We start from the raw sequence: 19,818 nt of genomic DNA, 5'->3' as shown, positions 1-19,818 counted from the left end.
ATATAGTTGATTCATTACGAGAGTAGGTTTCACATATAATAGGAAATTACGTCATAATTAGCTAAGAGAATAACATTCAATTAACCGGTAATTTTACTTGCAAGAATAGTGAGGAATTCTATAACTCTAGGAGTTTTTTTATTGTTATTTTTATTACTTTTATTAGCTAAGAAAAGATAAACCAAACCTGATAACTACACAATAATTGTTTATTTATTTTTTTTTGCCTTTTTTTGTTATTAAAATGAAATTCATAGTTCAAGTGTCTCTTTTTTGAATCTCCTGAAGATTTGTGCATCCATAACAATCTTGCAAATCAATATACTATTAAATTACACACTTAACCTTAAGCAATTCTACCAGACAAGGTGTAAAGTATGTTCTCTTATCTAGTTAATTTTAAGAACTCAGAAAACAAATTAAAACGGCGAGTCAAAGAGATAGCCGTAGCTGACATGATGAATTCGCGTCGAAGAAGTTACCTAATTAACAACTCTACAATTCAACCTGATCTCTTGTCCACTACCACTTATGCTACTCATCTTGATCATAGACTTGACAAAGGCTGTATAAAACTCTTCCTGGGAATTAGCGAACTTCGAAACCAATGCTTTTGTAGTTGTAGCGGTCGATAAAGCTTCATCTGAAGAGAAAATACTCTTGCCTAGAAGGATTCGCTTGTAGTATATGTTGTCAAACGTGATTGCCGAAGAATCCAAGCCAGAACCTGCACTCCTCACCTTGTTGTGCATGGGGCAAACTTTCCTCAAGCTGGCTGCAAATGATGGCTGCAAGGAGGGATCTACATCATGAGTGGAGTTAAAGTTGTGGATTCTGTTCTGGAAGGATGAACAGTGAGCGAAACCTAGGGTGTGGCCTCCTGCATATTAGCAATCAAATTATGTTTTTTAGTAGAGTCATGATCTGAAAAATGCGGGCAAGCATGCATGCATCAACGGTTGGATCAGGACTTGAAAATTGGCAGGTTTGTCATGTGTGAGTGTCTGTGTTTTGTGTGTTCCTGTAAGGGAAGTTGCCAATGCTGAAGGAGAACATTAACTAATGAAGATTACTAAGAGCAAAAATTAATTTGGGATGAACCTGAAAGGGCCACTAAATCTTCCAGTGATAGGCCTCTCTCAGAGAAACTTTGCTGCAATTGAGATATGTTAAAGGTAGGATCAGGCAGTCGTACAGTTTCAGTGGCCTTTGAAATCCTGCCATCTTTTCTACCTTTAGGCACATTCCAACTAGGACCTCCTGACTGGAACATTTAGCAAATGTGAGTGTAGTCAGAGCACCACATCGACACACAGAATATGTAAATGTGAAGAAGTTACAACCAAACATCGGGGCCTATCAACTTGTCAAGACTTTAACCCTCAACCGGTAGGATTGATCAGAAAGTAGCTGTAGGTAAACTATAGTATAATTCTATTCCAACTATCATAGGGATTAGTCAGTGACACTCACTAGTGCAACTGCATCTCTTGCAACCAATGCCAATATGTCAGCACAGGAGACAACACCAGGGCACTGGGATTCTAATTCTTTTTTTGCATGGTCAATGACATAGAATGCGTGCAATGAAATATTTCGACGTCCATCTTTTTCAGCTTTGTTCTTAGCTGTTGAGTTTAGCAGCACAGAACCATCGCATCCCTTGAAAAGAAAAATATGAATGGGTAAAATTCTATCTTATATAACTGTAGACATGAGGAAATCAACAGAAGATAAATGAAATGAAAGTAACAGGGTTAGTTAGAGATTACTCTAATAAAGCAGTCATGGAAGTGCATCCGAAGTAGTGCCGCTGGAACGGTCTTGTCATTCATCATAGCTTTCTTAACTACTCTGGTGATGATTGACTCAACCTCTGGGCATGTATGATCATAGTAATTTGTGCTGAGTGCAGCTGCAAATGGAGAAAGCACCCAAGATATTACCAAAACAAAAACTAGCGCAAGCATTGGCCCCAAACCTTGCATCCTGCCGTTGTGGATAGCCTTAATTGGTTTGCTTTTGCGAAGTTGTTCTCATGATAAAGAAAAAGCCAGAAGAGGTATATTTATAGGCGATCGAAGGGGAGAGATTGAAATAGGAATTGAAAAAATTGAATAAACATTTATTGTGGTCATCAAGAACAAGTCTTCAAAGTTTTGCTAAATGACATTCAGATTTAGACACTATAACTTTGTCTTCAAATGAACAAGGATGTGTACCGTTTCACTTGATTACCTTCAATCCTTGTATTTACTTCACATGAATAAAAAGAAGTTCTTCCAATCATCAGAAACATTTCTTTTTTTTTTTTTAATGATTCTCACTTCTTTCCTCTTCTACGAGTCTACTGGGGTCTGAAATTGCTTTCCAGCGTTGCTACTCATTGTAAAAATAAACTGAGTTCTCGATAACCAGTAAGGGTTTTATCCCAACCCCGGAATAATAATATTCATATTCTTACATTTAGGATATTCAGATTTGGGCTCATCTTAGGAATAATTTGGGTCACTAGTTTTATAGGATAATAATAGTCGGATAGTGATTTCAATTAGCTGATGAGCTTTTTCCATCGTACATTAAACATGGCCACGACAATATAAATTGCGTTGATGAAGCCTTTGACTTCTTCTTTTTTTTTTTTTTCTTTAAATAAATGTATTGGTGAAGATATTTCTAGGTTTTTGGGCATACAGACATTAATTGATCACTTTTTAACTCGAAGAATGACAATCAAATGTGAAGGCACACACGTACTGACGTACGCTATGATATGGGATTTTTCAAACAGTGATATTGAACAAGTATGCAAAACATAATTTCCAGTCCTAATTTATTAAGAATTCCCTTTCAATCGCTATCGATTGTGGGCTTAGTATTGACTCAGAAGTTCGAACCGAGTAAACAAGACCATGACACTATGACCACCTGTATTGGTGGTCTGTTTCTTGCTATTAAGCATATAACATCAAAATAGTTTCTGGGCATTCAATATGTTAAATCATGCCTTAATTATAATGTTGATCTCAAACTACTATGAAATGAGACCTTAATTTTGTAATAATTGTTTTTAGGAGTTTTTTTTTTTAAGTGTACGTGGGTGCGATCGAACTCGAAATCTCTCACTTGCACTCTCTCCCCCATCAACCATCCAACCCATCCCCCTCCTCCCTCCTCCCATTTTTAGGATTTATTGGTTCGATGAAATTGAGAATTTATCCACCATTTGAAGACACTGGTACTGACTTATTATCCACTAGCTCTCAAAAAAAAAAAAGAAGTCATTCTATATAAAATTGCCACATTAAATTTCTACGTTGAAGCAATATCTATTTGGGTACAGGCCTACAGTATGGGGGAAAAAATAAAGAGAGAGAGAGAGAGGGAGAAAGTAGTTAATCTTAGAGAGTTATGAGTGTTCGATATATTGCTCATAAGTATGTTAGTTTTTGCAATTTAGGAGAGATTCTAAATCTTACTAACTACTTTAGCAATAAAGCTTTTCGAAAGTATTTTAGAAAACTACTAAGAAATTTTTAGAAAGATGCGTTTTGTCATACGGTTGATAGGTTAGAATTTTTTTTTTTTTTTTTTTTTATATACGAGTGTATTGTGCTTCAATTGCTGTATTTGAGCTTTTAAGTGTAAATGAAAATTGCCTGGTTTTGTCTTGTGTCGGCTTTGGTTGGTGGAAACGGACAAAAATTTGCGGAAAAAAACTTGAGTTCAAAGTGGAAGTCCGGAATTGAGACCGGACTTGGAGGGGGAAAAAACACTTGCAAACATTAGTTCTAGCACTTCTCTTTGGAGATTCAAGAATCTAGTAAGAGATCAAGACGCTGGATTTGGAGCTTCATTAATTGGGAAGTTATTCATTCTCTTTATTCCAAGTCTTCTATCTTTAATCTTGAATTCTTGGTCTCCTCCCAAAATTATGACATAGACTCTCTTTCGCCCCACAGATATTATTGTTGGAATCTAATTGTATATATATGTATATATATATGTTTTGGTATTCCAAACAGTATATCTGTTGAATCACAGAACTAGGAATCCACATCTTTGTTGAATCACCAAATTGTATAGGGGTTGATTTGAGGCCCATTCCAAACAGTATATCTCTTGAATTGGACAACATTGGATGTTTATCATAGGAATATCAAAAGCTTAGTACGCACTCATTTGAGGCCATGGCAAAAACCACTTGCGCATTTACGAGCCATAGAAATTTAGATGTTATATTATTTATATTAAATGACAAGCGGGGCATGAAATAGGTATGTTAACGGTGCCCAGTTCAAGATTGAATTTATTGTCTAGATATTGCAGATCGTACTAAAACGGTAAGTTTAGTGATTAAGTTTTGATGAAAAGTAGTGACATTCAGGTTGAACCGTGAGACTGGGGATAAATTTTTCGATGAGAAGCAACAATTCAAGTTGAACTTATCATCCGAATGGCTGAAATTATTAGTTTTGTTTGCACAAATTTTCACCTGATGTGTGTATACCGTGTCAAACACCATTATTACTGTGGGATGTGATGTCAAACAATTCCCAGAAGAATGTTAGAATATTACTGATGTCGGTGGGATGTGATGATCAAAGTATTCATGAAAATAAATCGTTACAATAATCCCATTACAAAGTATTTACCAGAATTGTTCTTTTGAATTATGATCTTAAAATTTCAAATCAATGAAATTTGTAAAGCTTAAAATTGGTAACATGAAATTTATATATAAAAAAAAACTCTTTACTGGCATTTTATTCTTTTTGTATTTCAGAGTTGCAATCGTATTTTCTCATTGTTGTAATGTCATAATTTGATTGTTTTTGCTTTTCAAAATTCAACATGATTTTCGTTTTCTTGATGGCCTGATCCTTGCAAAATTGAATGTCAACCTTCACTCTTGAAGGGAGGCATTTGAAGACCCGATGAGTTTGTAGTCTTTTGATGGATCATTCTCGTAACATACATTGGACAACTTTCAATATAAAGCTACAGATAAAATCGCAAGGAACCACAATCACTTGACGCTCTGAGACTTGAAAACCTGGGCATTAGAAACAAGTAAGTATTACAGCATAAAATACACAGCACGTACGACTGGAAATGTACCAAAACTTTTCGTTATTTCCACTCCATGGGTAGACCTGGGCATTACAAGTCATATTTTTCGAATTAGCCATACCAAAAACTTGTCATTCAAAAAGCTATTGTGATTGAGGAAAAAATAAAGAAGAAGGATAATAGGGGTAGAAAATGAATGCTTTGCTTACCAGTTATGTAAATTATTGCACTGCCCTTCTTAAGTGCCTATGTGGATCCATTTCCTCGGTCGCCTTCGCAGTTTGAACGACTCTTCGACAATCAGTACAAACCATCTTGGTTTTCCAGTCAAGAATATGAGACCTCCCATAACTAATCCGAGCACCAATCCACAGCCATATCCCAGGAGAACAGCTTTCCAGGGTGAATTCTTAGTTTATGATGGAAAAAAAAAAGAATTCTACAACGAGGGCGGTTCTTGGAGTGTGTTCTACAAATGGGGGTCTTCGCATTCCGGAAATGCGAGCTCAATGAGCTCGCATTGGAGCTCACATTCGCGGAATGCGAGCTCACTGAGAGCTGGGTGAGCACCAAGACAAGGCTACGTTACAGTCTTCGTCGGCTTGGCGTGGCATAGGTACAGGTGCTGGTGGATGTAGTCGCATTGTCTCTTTGACAATGGCCTGTAGGTAGACTAAATTCTTGATATCAGATTCTTCTACCCATCTCTCTTTACCAACAAAAGAGTCAATCTCTTCCTGGGCTTTTTGCAAAGCGTGCCTATGGTTCAGTAGCAGGGAGATAACCCAGCTCAACGCCCTTGATGTGGTACTAGTTCCTGCTACAATAAGCACCTGCAAGCAAAAAAATAATAATAATAATAATGAAAAGTAACAAATAGAAAATTCTGGCAAAGATTAGTTCTACACTAAGAATAGATTAGCTGAAGAGTTTTGAGTTTTGATTTTTTTTAACTTGTCCTAATTAGTTGTGGAGCTTAGAATATCAGACAAGGGAGAAGTTCTACAAGAAAGAAACTAGGGTGGACAATTCTCTAGCTCCCAAAAAAAAAGCAAAAAAATTTAAATTTGGGAGAGCTCGCATTCGCGGAATGCGAGCTCAATAAGTAGAGCTCGCATTCTGCGAATACGAGCTCTCTGGCCTCCGAAAAAAAATAAAAAATTCTGCAGAGCTCGCATTATCAGAGCTCGCATTTCTGAAATGCGAAGACCCCCTACGGAATACCTCACCGAAATCGCCCCTTTTGTAGAATTTTTTTAAATTTCATCACAAACTTAGAAATTTCTCCAGCTTTCCAAGTGAACCCATCAAAGAATTCCGAATCATCATATTGTTGTTCAGCTTCCCATGGCGTGGCTGGTGGTGGTGCCTCTGTATCTCCACAATCTTTGGCTAGTGCAAATCCACACAAGTCGAGGTTCCCTCTGTATGAATCATCTCCAAATGTATCAAAGTGCCTTCCTCATGGAATGGGTCCGACTAGACGATTTTCAGAAAAGTTTAAGAATTCAAGAGAATCCAGATTCACTAGCTCCATAGGAATGGTTCCTTCAAGTCGGTTCCAAGAGAGGTCCAGAGATTCAAGCATACTCAAATTCCCTAATGCCTTAGGCATTGGACCACAGAAGTTATTATGAGAGAGAGTGAGTAATTGAAGAGAATGAAGGGATCCGATAATCTCTGGAATTTGTCCTTCGAATCTGTTGCTTGAGAAGTCAATTGCTGTTCGAGTTATTAGGACTCTTTCAAGACTATACTCCACCCCTCATGGTTCAAAGTCGTGGTCACGGTCACGGTCGCGGCCCGGAACGTTCCACATCGGTTTCGGCATATCGATCACGGTTTCGGTGAGACGCAAATTTTAAAATATTTAATATTCTAAAAATTATTAATAATATAAAAAAAGTATGCTAAACAAAAATAATAAAAAATAGTAAAAGAAATGGCCAAGTCAATCCGTCACGGTGTAACTCGATCGATTTCTCGTCTTGACTCGGGATAACTCGGAGTGACTCGGTGTGACTCGGCCGAGTCAATCCGTCGCGGTGACTTCTCGGCCGATTTCTCGGCGAGTCAAGTATCTCGGTATCGTTTCGTCACGGTATCGTATCGGTAGGGGCCGAGACGGTGACGACTCGGCCGAGTCGTCTCGGTCTCGGCCGAGACTTCGAACCATGCCACCCCTTTGATAACCAAACTCACAGAATGGATGTAATAATCATTACTGACATTTGACTTCACATACTGGAATTCCTTTTGGTCATGCTTTGAACTTTTCATAGCTTTGAAGTTGTTGAGAATTTCTTCAGGTAGAGCACCAGTGAGCTCGTTGTGGGATGCATCAATAATTCTCAGCTGAGGAAATGGACTTTTAGTTTGACAATTGCCAATTGCTCTGTGAAATCGTTTAGATCTCAATATTAGGACCTCCAGATTAGAAAGAGTTTCCAACCAAATTGGAAATTTATCATCTATCTCATTGTTCCCTATATCAAGGAGTTCCAGACCTTCACAATGAGCTAAAGATCGTGGCAATGGCCCTTGCAATTGATTGTCATTCAACACAAGGAACCGCAAAGAGTTTCCTTTTGAAAATGTTGTGGGAATGGTGCCAAAAAGCCTATTATTTCCCAAATCCATAATTTCTAGATACTGGCTGGAGTTTCCCAAGCATAGATGAATTGGACAAGACAAATTGTTATTTGACAAATCAAGAATAGTAAGAAGACTTGATTCACAGATAGAAGAAGGTATTTGAACCTGAAGTGAGTTGGAACTCATGTCTAGATACGCGATAGAGGGAGTTACGAGTATTTGGTCTACAATGCCAATTAAGAAGTTATGTGAAAGGTTCAAGTAGACCAGAATATCCCATGTCTTGGACAAGAACCAGCCTGGGATTTCGCCATGAATCATATTGGATGAGAGATCTAGATAAGATAAGCTCTCCGAATTTCTCAGAAACTCTGGAAATTCCTTAATTTGGCAAGAAGACAAGCCCAAGAATCCCAAATTTGGATAGGGAATGTTCATATTGTTGGTAGTGTTCCATGCTGCTTCACCGTTAAAAGCATTGTTTTGAAGCTTATTGAAGTCCACAAGCAAGTCTTGCTCAACCCCAATAAAATGGTTTGCTGAAAGGTCAAGGAAAGATAGGTTCGGAAGAGTAAAAATTGATGGAGGAATTGAACCGCTTAGTTGATTGTTATTCAACAAAATCATTGATAGTGACCTACTTTTAAAATCTTTGATTTCCTCCATCAGTAGATTACTAGAGAGGTCTAAACTCTCAAGATGCCTAAGGTTGCGAAGTGAGTTTGGAATTTCCCCAGCCAACAAATTGTCACCCAGATGCAATTCAGTAAGTTGTGTAAGGTTGCCAATTGATTCAGGAATGACACCAGAAATTTGACAGGATCCTAGATTCAAAGAATTTAAGGACACTGCACACCCCTTTAAATCTGGCAATGCAGCAGAGAAACTTGTGCTCGATAGGTCCAACTGCCTCAGAGAATCAAAAATGCTGCAGTTCAATTTCGGTAAACTAACAGTAAGATTCTCATTGTCACCTAACAAGAGAACTCGCATATTTGGCAGATGGAAAACATTACTTAATAGATTACCTCTTATTCCAGTACCCGTGAGACTTAGATATGTCAAAGATGAAGAAAAATTCGTTCTTAACTCGAATGGGATGCTCATCCACGAAAGCGACAGCTCTTTTAATTGGGTTAAGTTCTGAAGCATTGCTTCAAAACTGTTAGGTTCATATCTTAGAACCCAACAACCCATAGAATCATATGGAAAAAGGGAAGAGAGATCAAATGAAATTAGATTGGATAGGTATGATATTTCCGAAGCAACTTTACCATCGATGTGAAATCCGAAGCAACTTTACCATCGATGAACTTGAGAGATTGAGGTGGGTCAGACTTGTCATCCAACCAAATCGATGTGAAATCCGTGAACCAATGAAGTCATTAAAAGCAAGGTTGAGGCGGCGGAGATGGGAAAGATGGAAAAGGGTACTGTTTGGAAGGATGAGACCCTGAAGGTGGCTGCAACTCAGATCGAGCCCAATAACGCGACCAGTGATGTTGTGGCATGTGACTCCGTCCCAATTGCAACAATCTGCATCTGGTTTCCAATGTGTCGTCTTTGGGTAAGAATTCTGACCCCACTTATCACAATAAGCAGAAACATAAGTTGATGCATTTATGCTAAACGTTTCCTTGAATTGAAGCAGTGCAAGAGCATCATCATGATGGCACAAATGATCTCCCAAGAAAGTGAAACTGATCACTTCTTGAGGTTGCCGTAGAAAGAAGAAAAGTAAGCAACTGTAAAATGTTATTTGTCTCTTCATTTTTGCCTGATAAACTTTGAATCATCATGAATGTTATATAATGCTCTACTCTTGCTCTCTCAGTAGGCAATAACCGAGAGAATTAGTCTAACTCATGGCTTGACTTGATCAGTTTTAAAAATGAATTAATCTTTCCGAGTAAAGCTTTTAAAATTTCCAGCGGTCTTTGTGGGTTTTCGTATCAATAATTATTTAAGACGTCTATGACATAGTTTAGAGAAGAGGTAGAGGAACATTGAATATTTAGGACGCCAATGTAAAAGCAATTGACTACGCAGAATATGAAGCTTGAAGATGTATACTGATACAATGCGAAATACACAGGAAGAAGTTGATGTCTGAATTAATGTTCTTAAGAATTATGCGAAACTTTTGTTAAGTTGCTCATCTCATCATAACAATATCTGACTACTTAATTAAGGAGGTGTTTAACATTAAATTTTGTGCTCAAAACTAAAATTTTCCGTCCCTCAAAATCTTGGATTACTGATTGTAAATGGGTAAATTACTATATATCCAGAATCATTCGCAGTTGTGCTGACAGCCACGGCCAAACGTCCTTTTAATCACAACCTGCAACTCCAAATTTTCTCTAGTCAACAATCAACCTTCCTAAACATTGTTAAATTAATCCGTATGATGGAATCCTGGACTGCAGGGGTGCTGATTTTTCCACCCTCAGGATTTGGAAAGATTGCGAAAAAGTAATATTTAATTTCCCTCGTACGAAAACTTTATGGCAGCTTTTACAAGATTTTGTATAATTTAAAGCTTTTTTAGTTTGAACAGCAACTGTTGTTTTGGTTTAAAAAAAAGGAAAGAAACAGACACCCCACACCCCCCCCCCCCCAAACCCCAGCCCCCTCAAAAAAAAAAAAAAAAATGGAAACAGACCCCTCTAAAGTCTTCATCAAGAACAATAAAGTTCGAAATCAAGAACAATAAAGAGCTCGAATGAAAAAATTAGATTGTGTATAATGCAATGTAAGGTATCTATGCATGTGAGAGCAAGCATTACGTGCTGATCTCTGGGATTGAAGATCTTAAGTTTAACTTCGAAATCTCTCAAGTTACTAATCTATCTTAATGAAAATCCTGTAAGCGACATACATATTAAACGACGGAAACAAGCTAATAGATAACCCAATTATTTGATTTTAGAAATTTTTATATTTGTGTCAATAATCAAGATTGTCGTGATTTAGAATCATTTTTTATAGGTGGATCTGTGCCTTAATTGCCACTTCTAAATCAGTTTCCTAAAAGTGAAAACTCCCGACATGTAACATGTGTAAAAGCGAAGCTACTTGTTGGTACCCCTCCCTTTATGTTGTCTTGCTTTATTTATTTACTTTTTTTTTTTTTTGGGTGTTTGGGTTCTTCGTGGCCGAGTGAACACTACTATGCCACCTGCCTTTTCTAAATCATTGTCATTGAACAGTCTGAATGTTGAAAGATTAGAATGACCTAAGTGATGAAATATTCCCCAATTAGGAGGGGCACATTCTCTTTGGCTTCTGATGTACCTATCGTATACACAGGAACAAATAGCAAAAAAAAGGTCACTTCAGCTATTTAAAATTACACCGTTTGGTCATTAATTTTTTAAGTTAAGAAGGTCATCAAACTCATAAAAGTGTACATTTTTTGGTTATTTTTATTGAATTCCGGTGTTAAGATAGAAGAAATGCATCCACTTGAGCAATATAGTTAGATTTTCAAGGATAAAAAAAATCTTGTAACTTTTGGAGCGTATTAGAAAAAGTCTTTTTAAGTTTCCAAACTTTACTAACTCTCTAGCTATTGAGTAAAATTCCTAAGCATTGATAAAGGTTATCAATATAATCTAAAGAGAATTGGTAAAGTTTGGAAACTATGAAAGTCCTTAATTTTTTTCAACATGCATCAAAGATATTTTTGCTATTGAAACCCTAAGCGTGCTGCTCGTGTGTTTGCATTTTTTTCTATCTTAATATCGGAATTCAACGGCATGACTAAAATTGGCACTTACTTTTTCGATTAAAAAAAAAAAGTTTGGTTATTGAACACTGCAATTTTAAATAGTCAAGTGACTTTTTTTTTTTCCATTTACTTTGTAGAACAGCAACCTTGGAAGCCTTTTTTTTTTCCTTTTTAAAAACCTGAAGATGCTATATGGACGCTTTTACTATTCTAAATTATCATTGACGCAAGCACAAATTTGCAATCAGTGAAAAATGTGCTTTATGGATGCTATTTGCTTCAACGAGGCAAGGGCAAATGTGATTTATTATCCACACATGTTTTCAATTCTTAATTATTAATTACAATATTACATCATCAAATCTCCTTCTTCCTCCCCACTTCTTAAATCTCGCCCGTTTTCTTGCATGGGAACCATTGGATAAAATATTCACTGTAATTGCTAAGTGACAGCATAAAAGAACTAAGCAGCCACTTGTACTTCAGAAGGCGAAAAATAATAGTACACAGATATCCTTCGGACAATCCAAAAGATGAGTCTTTCCCATGCTGCAAGAGTTTTAGGAAGAAGCAGGGACAAAGGTGCCAACATGTCCGAATCCTACCACGAAAAATGCAGTTGATTGAAGGAAAAGGTATATAAAGAGGCCGCTCTTTCCAAAAGCCACGTCATAACACCCACAAAAGAACAGGTAAACCCCAACAAAGAGCTCCAGAACTTGTAATCTGCAAATTTAACCTCAATATAAAACTTGAATTGATGTAGTATTTTGGATAGAAAACTATGCTGCAGAGAAAAAGAAAAATAAAGAAGAAACAAATACTCAACTTCATAGATCAATAATCTTTTACACACTTTATCACTAAACAATTCATGCAAATGGTAGAAGATTTTTCAGTTCTTTCTGACAATAAATCAAAGTTGTATATGATCCTTTTTCTTTTGTGTTGCTTAGAATATAGTTTTGTGTGATGAAGAGTTGTACCTGTTTCCCATTCTAAAACGAGGTTTCTTGGGAACTTTAGAGCCTGAATTCGTTTGTAGGACACGTCCCAATTTTTCCGTGACAATCCACTCGTTAACTCTCCCTACCTCGAGTAGACCTATGAATGTGCCCTTGGTTCGATGCAGAGACATTACGTTTTCGAAGAGGATCCAGAAAATTGCTAGGTGGAATGATCTGCAGATTATAGCGCAACAGAAACATGTCACTGTCTATAGCAGTGGTAATTAACGAATTAAGATTCTTTAGGCAGAATAAAGAGAGACCTCGGCGTCCCAAGTGCATTCAGAAGAGTAATTACAGGAATGCAAACAGCTCCCCATATAGGAACTTGTACTTCAGGAATCATAGCAGTGGCTGGCAGGACAACGCAGTAGAAGATGAACATGACTATATGTATCACTATCTTCTGAACGAAGAAGAAACTGTATATCAGATAAAACTTTCTCCACGGAGAAACCTTCTGCAAAAATGGAATGGAACATGATCCGTCAGAGCAGGCACGGATTTAAGGGGGGGCTGGTGGGGGCTTAAGCCCCCCCCCAAGCCGCCGGAAAACCCCCTATATATAGGGGATTCCAAATGCTTGCTTCTAAAATGCAGTAGGTAACTAGGTAGGTAGGTAGGTACTACCTTTCTCTTCCTATGTGTCTCTTAGGATACTGGTATTATTGTCTGAAATTTTCAATAGTTATTTATGTTTTCACCTACTGGTGATGTAATAACTTGGATTTTCCTAAAATGTTTTGAGCAGGTCTGAACTCTGTAGTTATTCATCATATATTCTGGACTTTGTTAGAGCCTGTGAGACTCGGAAACATAGAGCCTGGGAAACATAGCCTTTTTTTTTATTTCAGATGTTTGGTTGTTGGCAAAGTATTTTTTGTGCATCGCTGTCATGAACTATATGGTGGAGTGGGCTTTCTTTTGTTGATCAAGAAGCTTGCCAACAATAGTTGTTGGTGCTGTTTTAAATGTATGTTCTGGAACAAAGAATGCTGTAAATGTATTTCCTGGAATTTAGAAAAGTTCTTGATTTAACGCTTATGACATCCCTTGCACTTCAAGAAGAATTAAATTTGCAATTACTATCAAAGTTTTCCTGCTATTTCGCTTTTTGACCGCCTTAGTTTTTTATTTTATTTCGAATTCTGATCATGAAATCAATAAGCAGGGTGAGTGATAGATTATTGATAGTTTAGAGTATTTTTTTGGAGCATTTTGAGATTTCCAAGAACTTATCAAATTCATATGAAAGGGGCAATTTTTAAACTATTTTAGTATGCGATGGGCAATTCTTAAACTATTTTTGTGAGCGGTTTATGCCTCCGAATACTATACATATCTTGATAGGCCTTCTGTTTTCGTTGTTTCTTTTGTAGATTTGTAGATTTGGGTAAGTTACATACCCAAAAATTCAGAACAAATTTTTGGGTATGTATAATTATATGTTTTTATTATTTTTATAATTATTGATTCTAAATTTTACTTATTAAATATATTTATTTCGTCACAAAAAAAAATTTTTAATACACTTCAGCCCCCCCAAAAATAAATTTCTGGCTCCGTCCCTGCGTCAGAGTGGCATAATCATCATTCTCATCCCCCAGATTGAAGATAAAAACAAATGCCTTTGTACCTTGCATCTAACTATTTCCATAACCACTTTCCTAAACAGATTAGCAGGGCCACAGGACCACCGATGTTGCTGGTGCTGGTATGCTTTGAAAGTACTTGGCAATTCACTTTTCACCTGATTAAGAACACACAAAGAGTACATCAGGCACAATAAAATGCAAAATTAAAGGGAATTTTGGCTTTGATCTTTACAAAATGGACGGGCCAGTTTAGTCTGTTGCAGTTTAGAACTCAAACATATGGTCCATTTTGTCTTGAGCTGTACCTCAACTTCACCAACATACAGAAACTTCAAGCCTTTGAGACCGGCTCGGATAGCCAGATCCAGATCCTCCACAGTTGTTCTGTCCTTCCACCCTCCAGCTTCATTGAGTGCTGAAATTCGCCATACACCAGCAGTTCCTACATGACGAATAGATGTTCGAGATTGTAAAATAGATTAACACGTTAATTAATTAGAGCCAAAACCCAAGAAATTTTTCCCGGTAAATCTGACCATTAAAGCCAAAAAATGCATAAATGTAGGATCCAACTTCTTGCTCCACAATGAAATGGTAATTAAGAGACATCTCTTGCATTCTTGTCATCAAGGATTCATCAGAATTACTGCAATTGAAGGCAGAAACTTATAGTTACAGTTTAGGAAGTCGACAAGTTAAAGCTTCAATCGACAGCCTAAATTGAAGGGCTATTAAGCATACTTTATAGAACCAAGAAAGTTACCGAATTTCCAGCGGGTTTGAACCAGAGCTATCTCAGGATTATGGACGAGAAAAGGAATGGTGCGATACAAGAAATCAGAATCAGGTTGAAAATCAGCATCAAAGATGACGACATAGTCACATAGCTTCACATAGCTACATTTCATTCCATCCCTCAGAGCACCAGCTTTATAACCATTGCGTTTCTCTCTAATCTCATACTTTATGTTTATGCCTCTGCTTGCCCACCTCCTGCACTCTTGCTCCTTTAAGGCCTGTAATTGTCAATTAACAAGTCCATCTCAATTTGTAACACACACCAAAAAAAAAACTCAAATTTTTCGAAGAGTATTTGACGGTTGGATATTTATGTTTATAATTTACGGCTTGGAGGATAGTGCTGCCACATCCCAAAAATTTTACGCAAAGCTGATGAGTTTTTCAAAATTAGCAGTAATTTGGGGTCCATAGCATGAGTTCAATTTAAAATACACAAGAACCAGTACTCTGATTTGACATCCTTCTTTTGTTTCTCAGATAATGTTCTCTAAGATAAGGTTTGTCTCTATGAAGTTTTTCAAAAATTTAGATCCCGTTTTGATTGCTATTTTCTAGAGTTTTATAGAAAAATGTATTGTAATAGTTTGATATATGTGAGGTAAAAAAGTGATTGAGAAATGTGTTCTTAACAAACATAAAGCTTTTATGAAGGAAAGTAGCTTTTCTAAGCATTGCACTCCTCCATTTGTATTTAGCATACTTTTACCCTGAAAGCTACAGTTTTTACACCCTCCTATGTTCAGAGGAATTTTCTGAAGATAAAAGTTAGCTTTGCAAGTTGTTGAACCTTGATAGCAGGATCCGTTGAATCATCAAGAACTTGAATTATGATTCGATCAGTAGGCCACGATAAGCCACAAGCAGCACCAATTGACAATTGATACACCTAAACGTAAAACAAATGATGCAGCACTCAAGGAAATGAGCATTAAAAACATGTCTGAAAAATAGTGCGTCAAATTGCTATTCAAGAAGTTATATAAAAAAGAAACAGAGTAGCACCTCTTTTTCATTGCACATCGGTATTTGCACTAAAACCATAGGGACAGCTGAATTTCCCATCTGCAAAGCTTCCTTCATTGGCTCCCATTTGTACTTCTTCTCAGGTTTCCACCTGAATATCTTTATCAAAACTGCAACAATTCCCATATAAACTCTCTCCACGAATAACAATATCAACATTGTCAGGCACAAAAGAACCATTATTTTTAAAAATGGCACCAACAGTGATGCTTTTGCTTGCTGCCATAGACATCCAAGAAAGCCGGTAAGATCACCCTGGCCACCTCGAAAGACTTCTGTTGGAATCAGAGCTCCTGATGAATGGCTCTCCATTTCTTGATCTTATTTTGTAAATAGTCGATAGTGGTCCACTGGAAAAGCAGTGGCAGCAGCAGCAATAGCAGTAGTATCGTACTACGACTGCTAAGTCAGTTGAATGAACACTCTGGAGCGATGCCGCAGTACCAGTGCTGCAGCATGAAATATATAAAGAGTAACTACTGCTCAAATGGCATCAATAATTGTTGTGTTATTTGCATAAAGTTTCCAGCATTTATCCACATTTTGCCTAATTTGAAACATGTTAATATGAAGGCTTATCAAGTTACTCATGAGTTCCCTGGCCATAATTAATCCTAATAATTTTTTAATGATAACTTTTATAAAGAGTTCATAATACTACTTAACGAAGTACAATAATGATTAGTAGTTTAACCATTGTTTTCAACTTCTTAGGTTGCAACTAAGGCTGCAAACGAGCCGAGTCAAGTCGAGTTTTGGCCTAATCGAATCGAGTCTTGACTTAATTTCATTGAACTCGAACTCGAGCTCGAGCTCGACGGGCTGACAATTTCAAGCTCGAGCTCGAAAAAATTAAAAAATAATTATTTTATTTTTAAAAAAATAAATAAAATAATATTTTTTCTTAATAAATAATAAAATATTAAGAATATATATGTAATTTTACTATTAAAATTTTAAAAATATAAAATATATATATACTTAAAATAAAAAATAATATATATATATATATATATATACTCGAGCTCGCGAGCCTAACGAGCTTAATATTTTGAGCTCGATTTCGACTCGAGCCAACTCGAACTCGATCAATATCGAGTTCGAGTCGAGCTTGACTCGCGAGCGGTTCGATTTGTTTGCAGCCCTAGTTGCAACACCATTAGTGATGACTTGGTCCCGTCCACATTTGTCCTTAATAGTAATAGCATGTGAAAGGTGCGGCGTTGCTGCTGTACATACTCGTATAATTGACAACCTCTTTTTGTCATTAGGCAATTGTGTTCCAGCTATAATTGCCTTGCATGGACTAACACAAAAGCCGTAGACGTGAACTTAGAAAAAGATAATTAGCAATCCATGTTCAAATTACTTGTAAATTAACACGAACCCATAAACCAAATTCATAAGGACAACATCTGTTTTGTTCAAAGCATGCATATCACAGGTCGTTGCCGACAAGATTATTCTAGCATTTGAATATATCAAGGTTCTCCACAAAAGTTATCAAAAATAACATAAACATCCAAACAAAAGCATCTTCATGCCTTCATGGACTACAATTATAATGAATCAAAAAAAGAAAGATATAATCAGTTAGAATGTAATGCAAAGACAGTAGAATACGAAAAATGGCAAGGTAACAGATGGAATTAATCCAGTTAGAGTAGATAGAATCACTTACATGAGATATAATGGAGAATTTGACGGATACAAATTAGTTCATGGTTTATCTACAGAAATAAAAATTAGGCAAGGTCACTGAAAAGAACAAACATTTTCCATAGAGGATCTCTTGAGATAGAGAAGTTAGATGCCACTGTGAGAAGGCAAGGATGCCAGATGAGCAAGTTAACTTAGAAATCCAAGATGCGTTGATATTTCTTCTATTTTTTTTCAATTCTTCCTCATGAAATATCTCCACTTGCAATTAAGTTTCTATAAAAATGTTGCATTGGGGCATACATATCGAACAAAATTAGCTTATATGTTCAAGAAAACTCTTCATTTGTGTGGTTCTCCATGCGTTCATAAATGGCAAAAGTGTAACAAGCCCATTCATTCAGCTCAAAAGTACAGCTCAAAAGTAAAGCATAATGAGAAGAAATATAATCAAGGAACAAAATATATATACCTAGAGAGATTACTTTTTTTTTTTTTTCTCGAAACGATAATTGGTTGTATTACTTGACAAAAGATTTACAAGTACGAGCAAAGGCTCGAATGAACTTTACAAGCGGCTTTACTTGCCACTAAGGAAACCAATGTTCCTCATCTAGAATAATGCCCAAGGCATATTTACTAAGCTTAGTGCTTAGTTGATTGTTATCATTATGAACTAGGCAAAAGGAGCACTTATGAAACAAATCTCTGAGTTGTAAAATATCGTCCACAACAGTAGCCAATCTGAAATCGCTTACACCTGCTGTTCGAACCTGATTGAGGAGCTGTCGGTTTGGCACTTGAAATTGCACATCCCTGAATTGCAAAGTCGCAGCTTTACACATTGCTAGCTTCAGTGCAGTTGCTTCGTCTAGCAGTCCTGAACCTAGAGAGATTACTTACTCGGAAACATGTTGGACAACTTGACTGATGAAGGAACTACCTATCATCAGAAGCAACCTACAATTACAAAAGATAACAACAGTAAGTTAAGGCAAACAATGAAAAGCGTAAACTTACCATTGTCACCAAGTAAAATGAACTACATATGGAAGATAAATTCGTCTGTAAGAGTTGTTATGATTTCCACTGGCAGCCCTTTCAAATAAATGCTCACCGAATATCCGTAATGACTACCATGACTGAAATCTTCCATGTACATTGCTTTTGATTCATTTCTGTCTAAATTCATCATTGCTCTTAAGCTTGTTTGAAGTCTTAAAGGTACAACACCAGTGAACTTATTGTTGGATAGATCCGTGATTTGCAACTTCTTGAATGAGCTTTTTGTGTCAAAATTTGGTTCCAAAGAACTACAAGAACCATTAAGGCAGGGTAAAGTACACAGTAGGCCGTAAAACTTTTTGAAAGTTTTATCCAGTCCAACATACTTTTCTGTTTTACCACTCAACCCACTGAACTTCTAAAATTGCTCCAACTAGGCTACTATACCTTTTTTTTTTTAATCCATAATTACCGTACCCACAACTAGATTGTTTTTAGATTTTTTTTTTTATTCTTGAGAGTAGTACCTGCCAATATTTTTCATTTTTTCCTTTTTCTCACCAATTTAATTTTTTTATTTGCACATACGCATCATTTCTCTTTCCAACCAGTGTTTATGAATTTGTAGATATTACTTTCACGGAAATAATTTTCTGATACAACTAAAAACTATAAACAATGACTGCACACGCTTTTACTATGTAATGCCCATGTCAATTTTTCTCCTTTTTTTCATTCAAATTGCCCTTTAAATTATTAAAAAAAAAGTTTTATTATGCGATTATATCCATCTAACTCGATCATTAATAAAAATTTTGAAATGTCCGTTATTTTATAGAAATTAAGCTATAGCGCATTGAAGAATCACGCGCTCAAGATTACTTAAAGAGACATCCCTGGAAAAAACAAAAGGCTTTAAAGAAATTTTTGATGTTTAAAGTTTGGGATAATTTTAGAAACCTCCCTCGAGGATTCTTATAGTTTCACTTAGCATCCCTTAACTCGGAGAAATATCACATGCTTCCCTTACTTTTACCTTTTTAAAATATTGTCAAACCATTCTAAAATATAATATTTAAAAATTCATTTTTAGATAGAGAAGATGTTTTCATAACAAAGGTGCCATTGGTTGTCCTACTTTTTCTCAAATTTGAAAGTATATAATAAATTTTAAAATTAAAGACAAACTATGCAAATGTGTAATTTTGATAGACACAATATAATAGTAAGTGTTTTAAAAGATTAATTTTAAGAATATTTAAACTATTTTATTGATTTAAGAATATATTCAAACTATTTTCAAGCTAAAAAGCTATTCCTTTATTTA

General features: G+C 36.3%; 2 protein-coding genes and 1 pseudogene across 4 annotated transcripts; all 3 read right to left on the bottom strand.

The window, feature by feature from the left end:
* Positions 1-289: 289 nt before the first annotated feature.
* On the bottom strand, positions 290-2,190 carry LOC113725146 (peroxidase 64-like). Its single transcript, XM_027248176.2, has 4 exons — positions 1,773-2,190; positions 1,474-1,662; positions 1,102-1,264; positions 290-880 (listed from the first exon to the last, which is right to left on the bottom strand). Exons 1-4 carry the CDS (start codon positions 1,986-1,988, stop codon positions 483-485), a joined length of 966 nt encoding a protein of 321 aa, XP_027103977.2. The 5' UTR covers positions 1,989-2,190; the 3' UTR covers positions 290-482.
* A 2,926-nt stretch (positions 2,191-5,116) lies between these two features.
* On the bottom strand, positions 5,117-9,439 carry LOC113741525 (receptor-like protein 9DC3; annotated as a pseudogene).
* A 2,288-nt stretch (positions 9,440-11,727) lies between these two features.
* Positions 11,728-16,141, bottom strand: LOC140010137 (glucomannan 4-beta-mannosyltransferase 9-like). 3 transcript variants are annotated; one of them, XM_072056499.1, is made up of 9 exons: positions 15,807-16,141; positions 15,592-15,690; positions 14,745-15,019; positions 14,540-14,649; positions 14,309-14,445; positions 14,045-14,158; positions 12,672-12,868; positions 12,388-12,582; positions 11,728-12,127 (listed from the first exon to the last, which is right to left on the bottom strand). In XM_072056499.1, the coding sequence occupies exons 1-9, from the start codon at positions 16,137-16,139 to the stop codon at positions 11,962-11,964; spliced, it is 1,626 nt and encodes a 541-aa protein (XP_071912600.1). In that variant the 5' UTR covers positions 16,140-16,141; the 3' UTR covers positions 11,728-11,961. The 3 variants fall into 3 exon arrangements, with proteins under 3 accessions (XP_071912600.1, XP_071912611.1, XP_071912621.1); XM_072056510.1 differs by having other exon boundaries at positions 14,540-14,668; positions 14,767-15,019; XM_072056520.1 differs by having other exon boundaries at positions 11,728-12,119; positions 12,407-12,582; positions 14,540-14,668; positions 14,767-15,019.
* Between the last annotated feature and the right edge of the window lie 3,677 nt (positions 16,142-19,818).

This window comes from Coffea arabica, chromosome 1e, assembly GCF_036785885.1.
Source record: "Coffea arabica cultivar ET-39 chromosome 1e, Coffea Arabica ET-39 HiFi, whole genome shotgun sequence".
In the NCBI taxonomy this organism is placed as follows: Eukaryota; Viridiplantae; Streptophyta; class Magnoliopsida; order Gentianales; family Rubiaceae; genus Coffea; species Coffea arabica.
The sequence above is the reverse complement of the archived record's forward strand: the minus strand, read 5'-3'. Positions and strand labels throughout refer to the sequence as shown.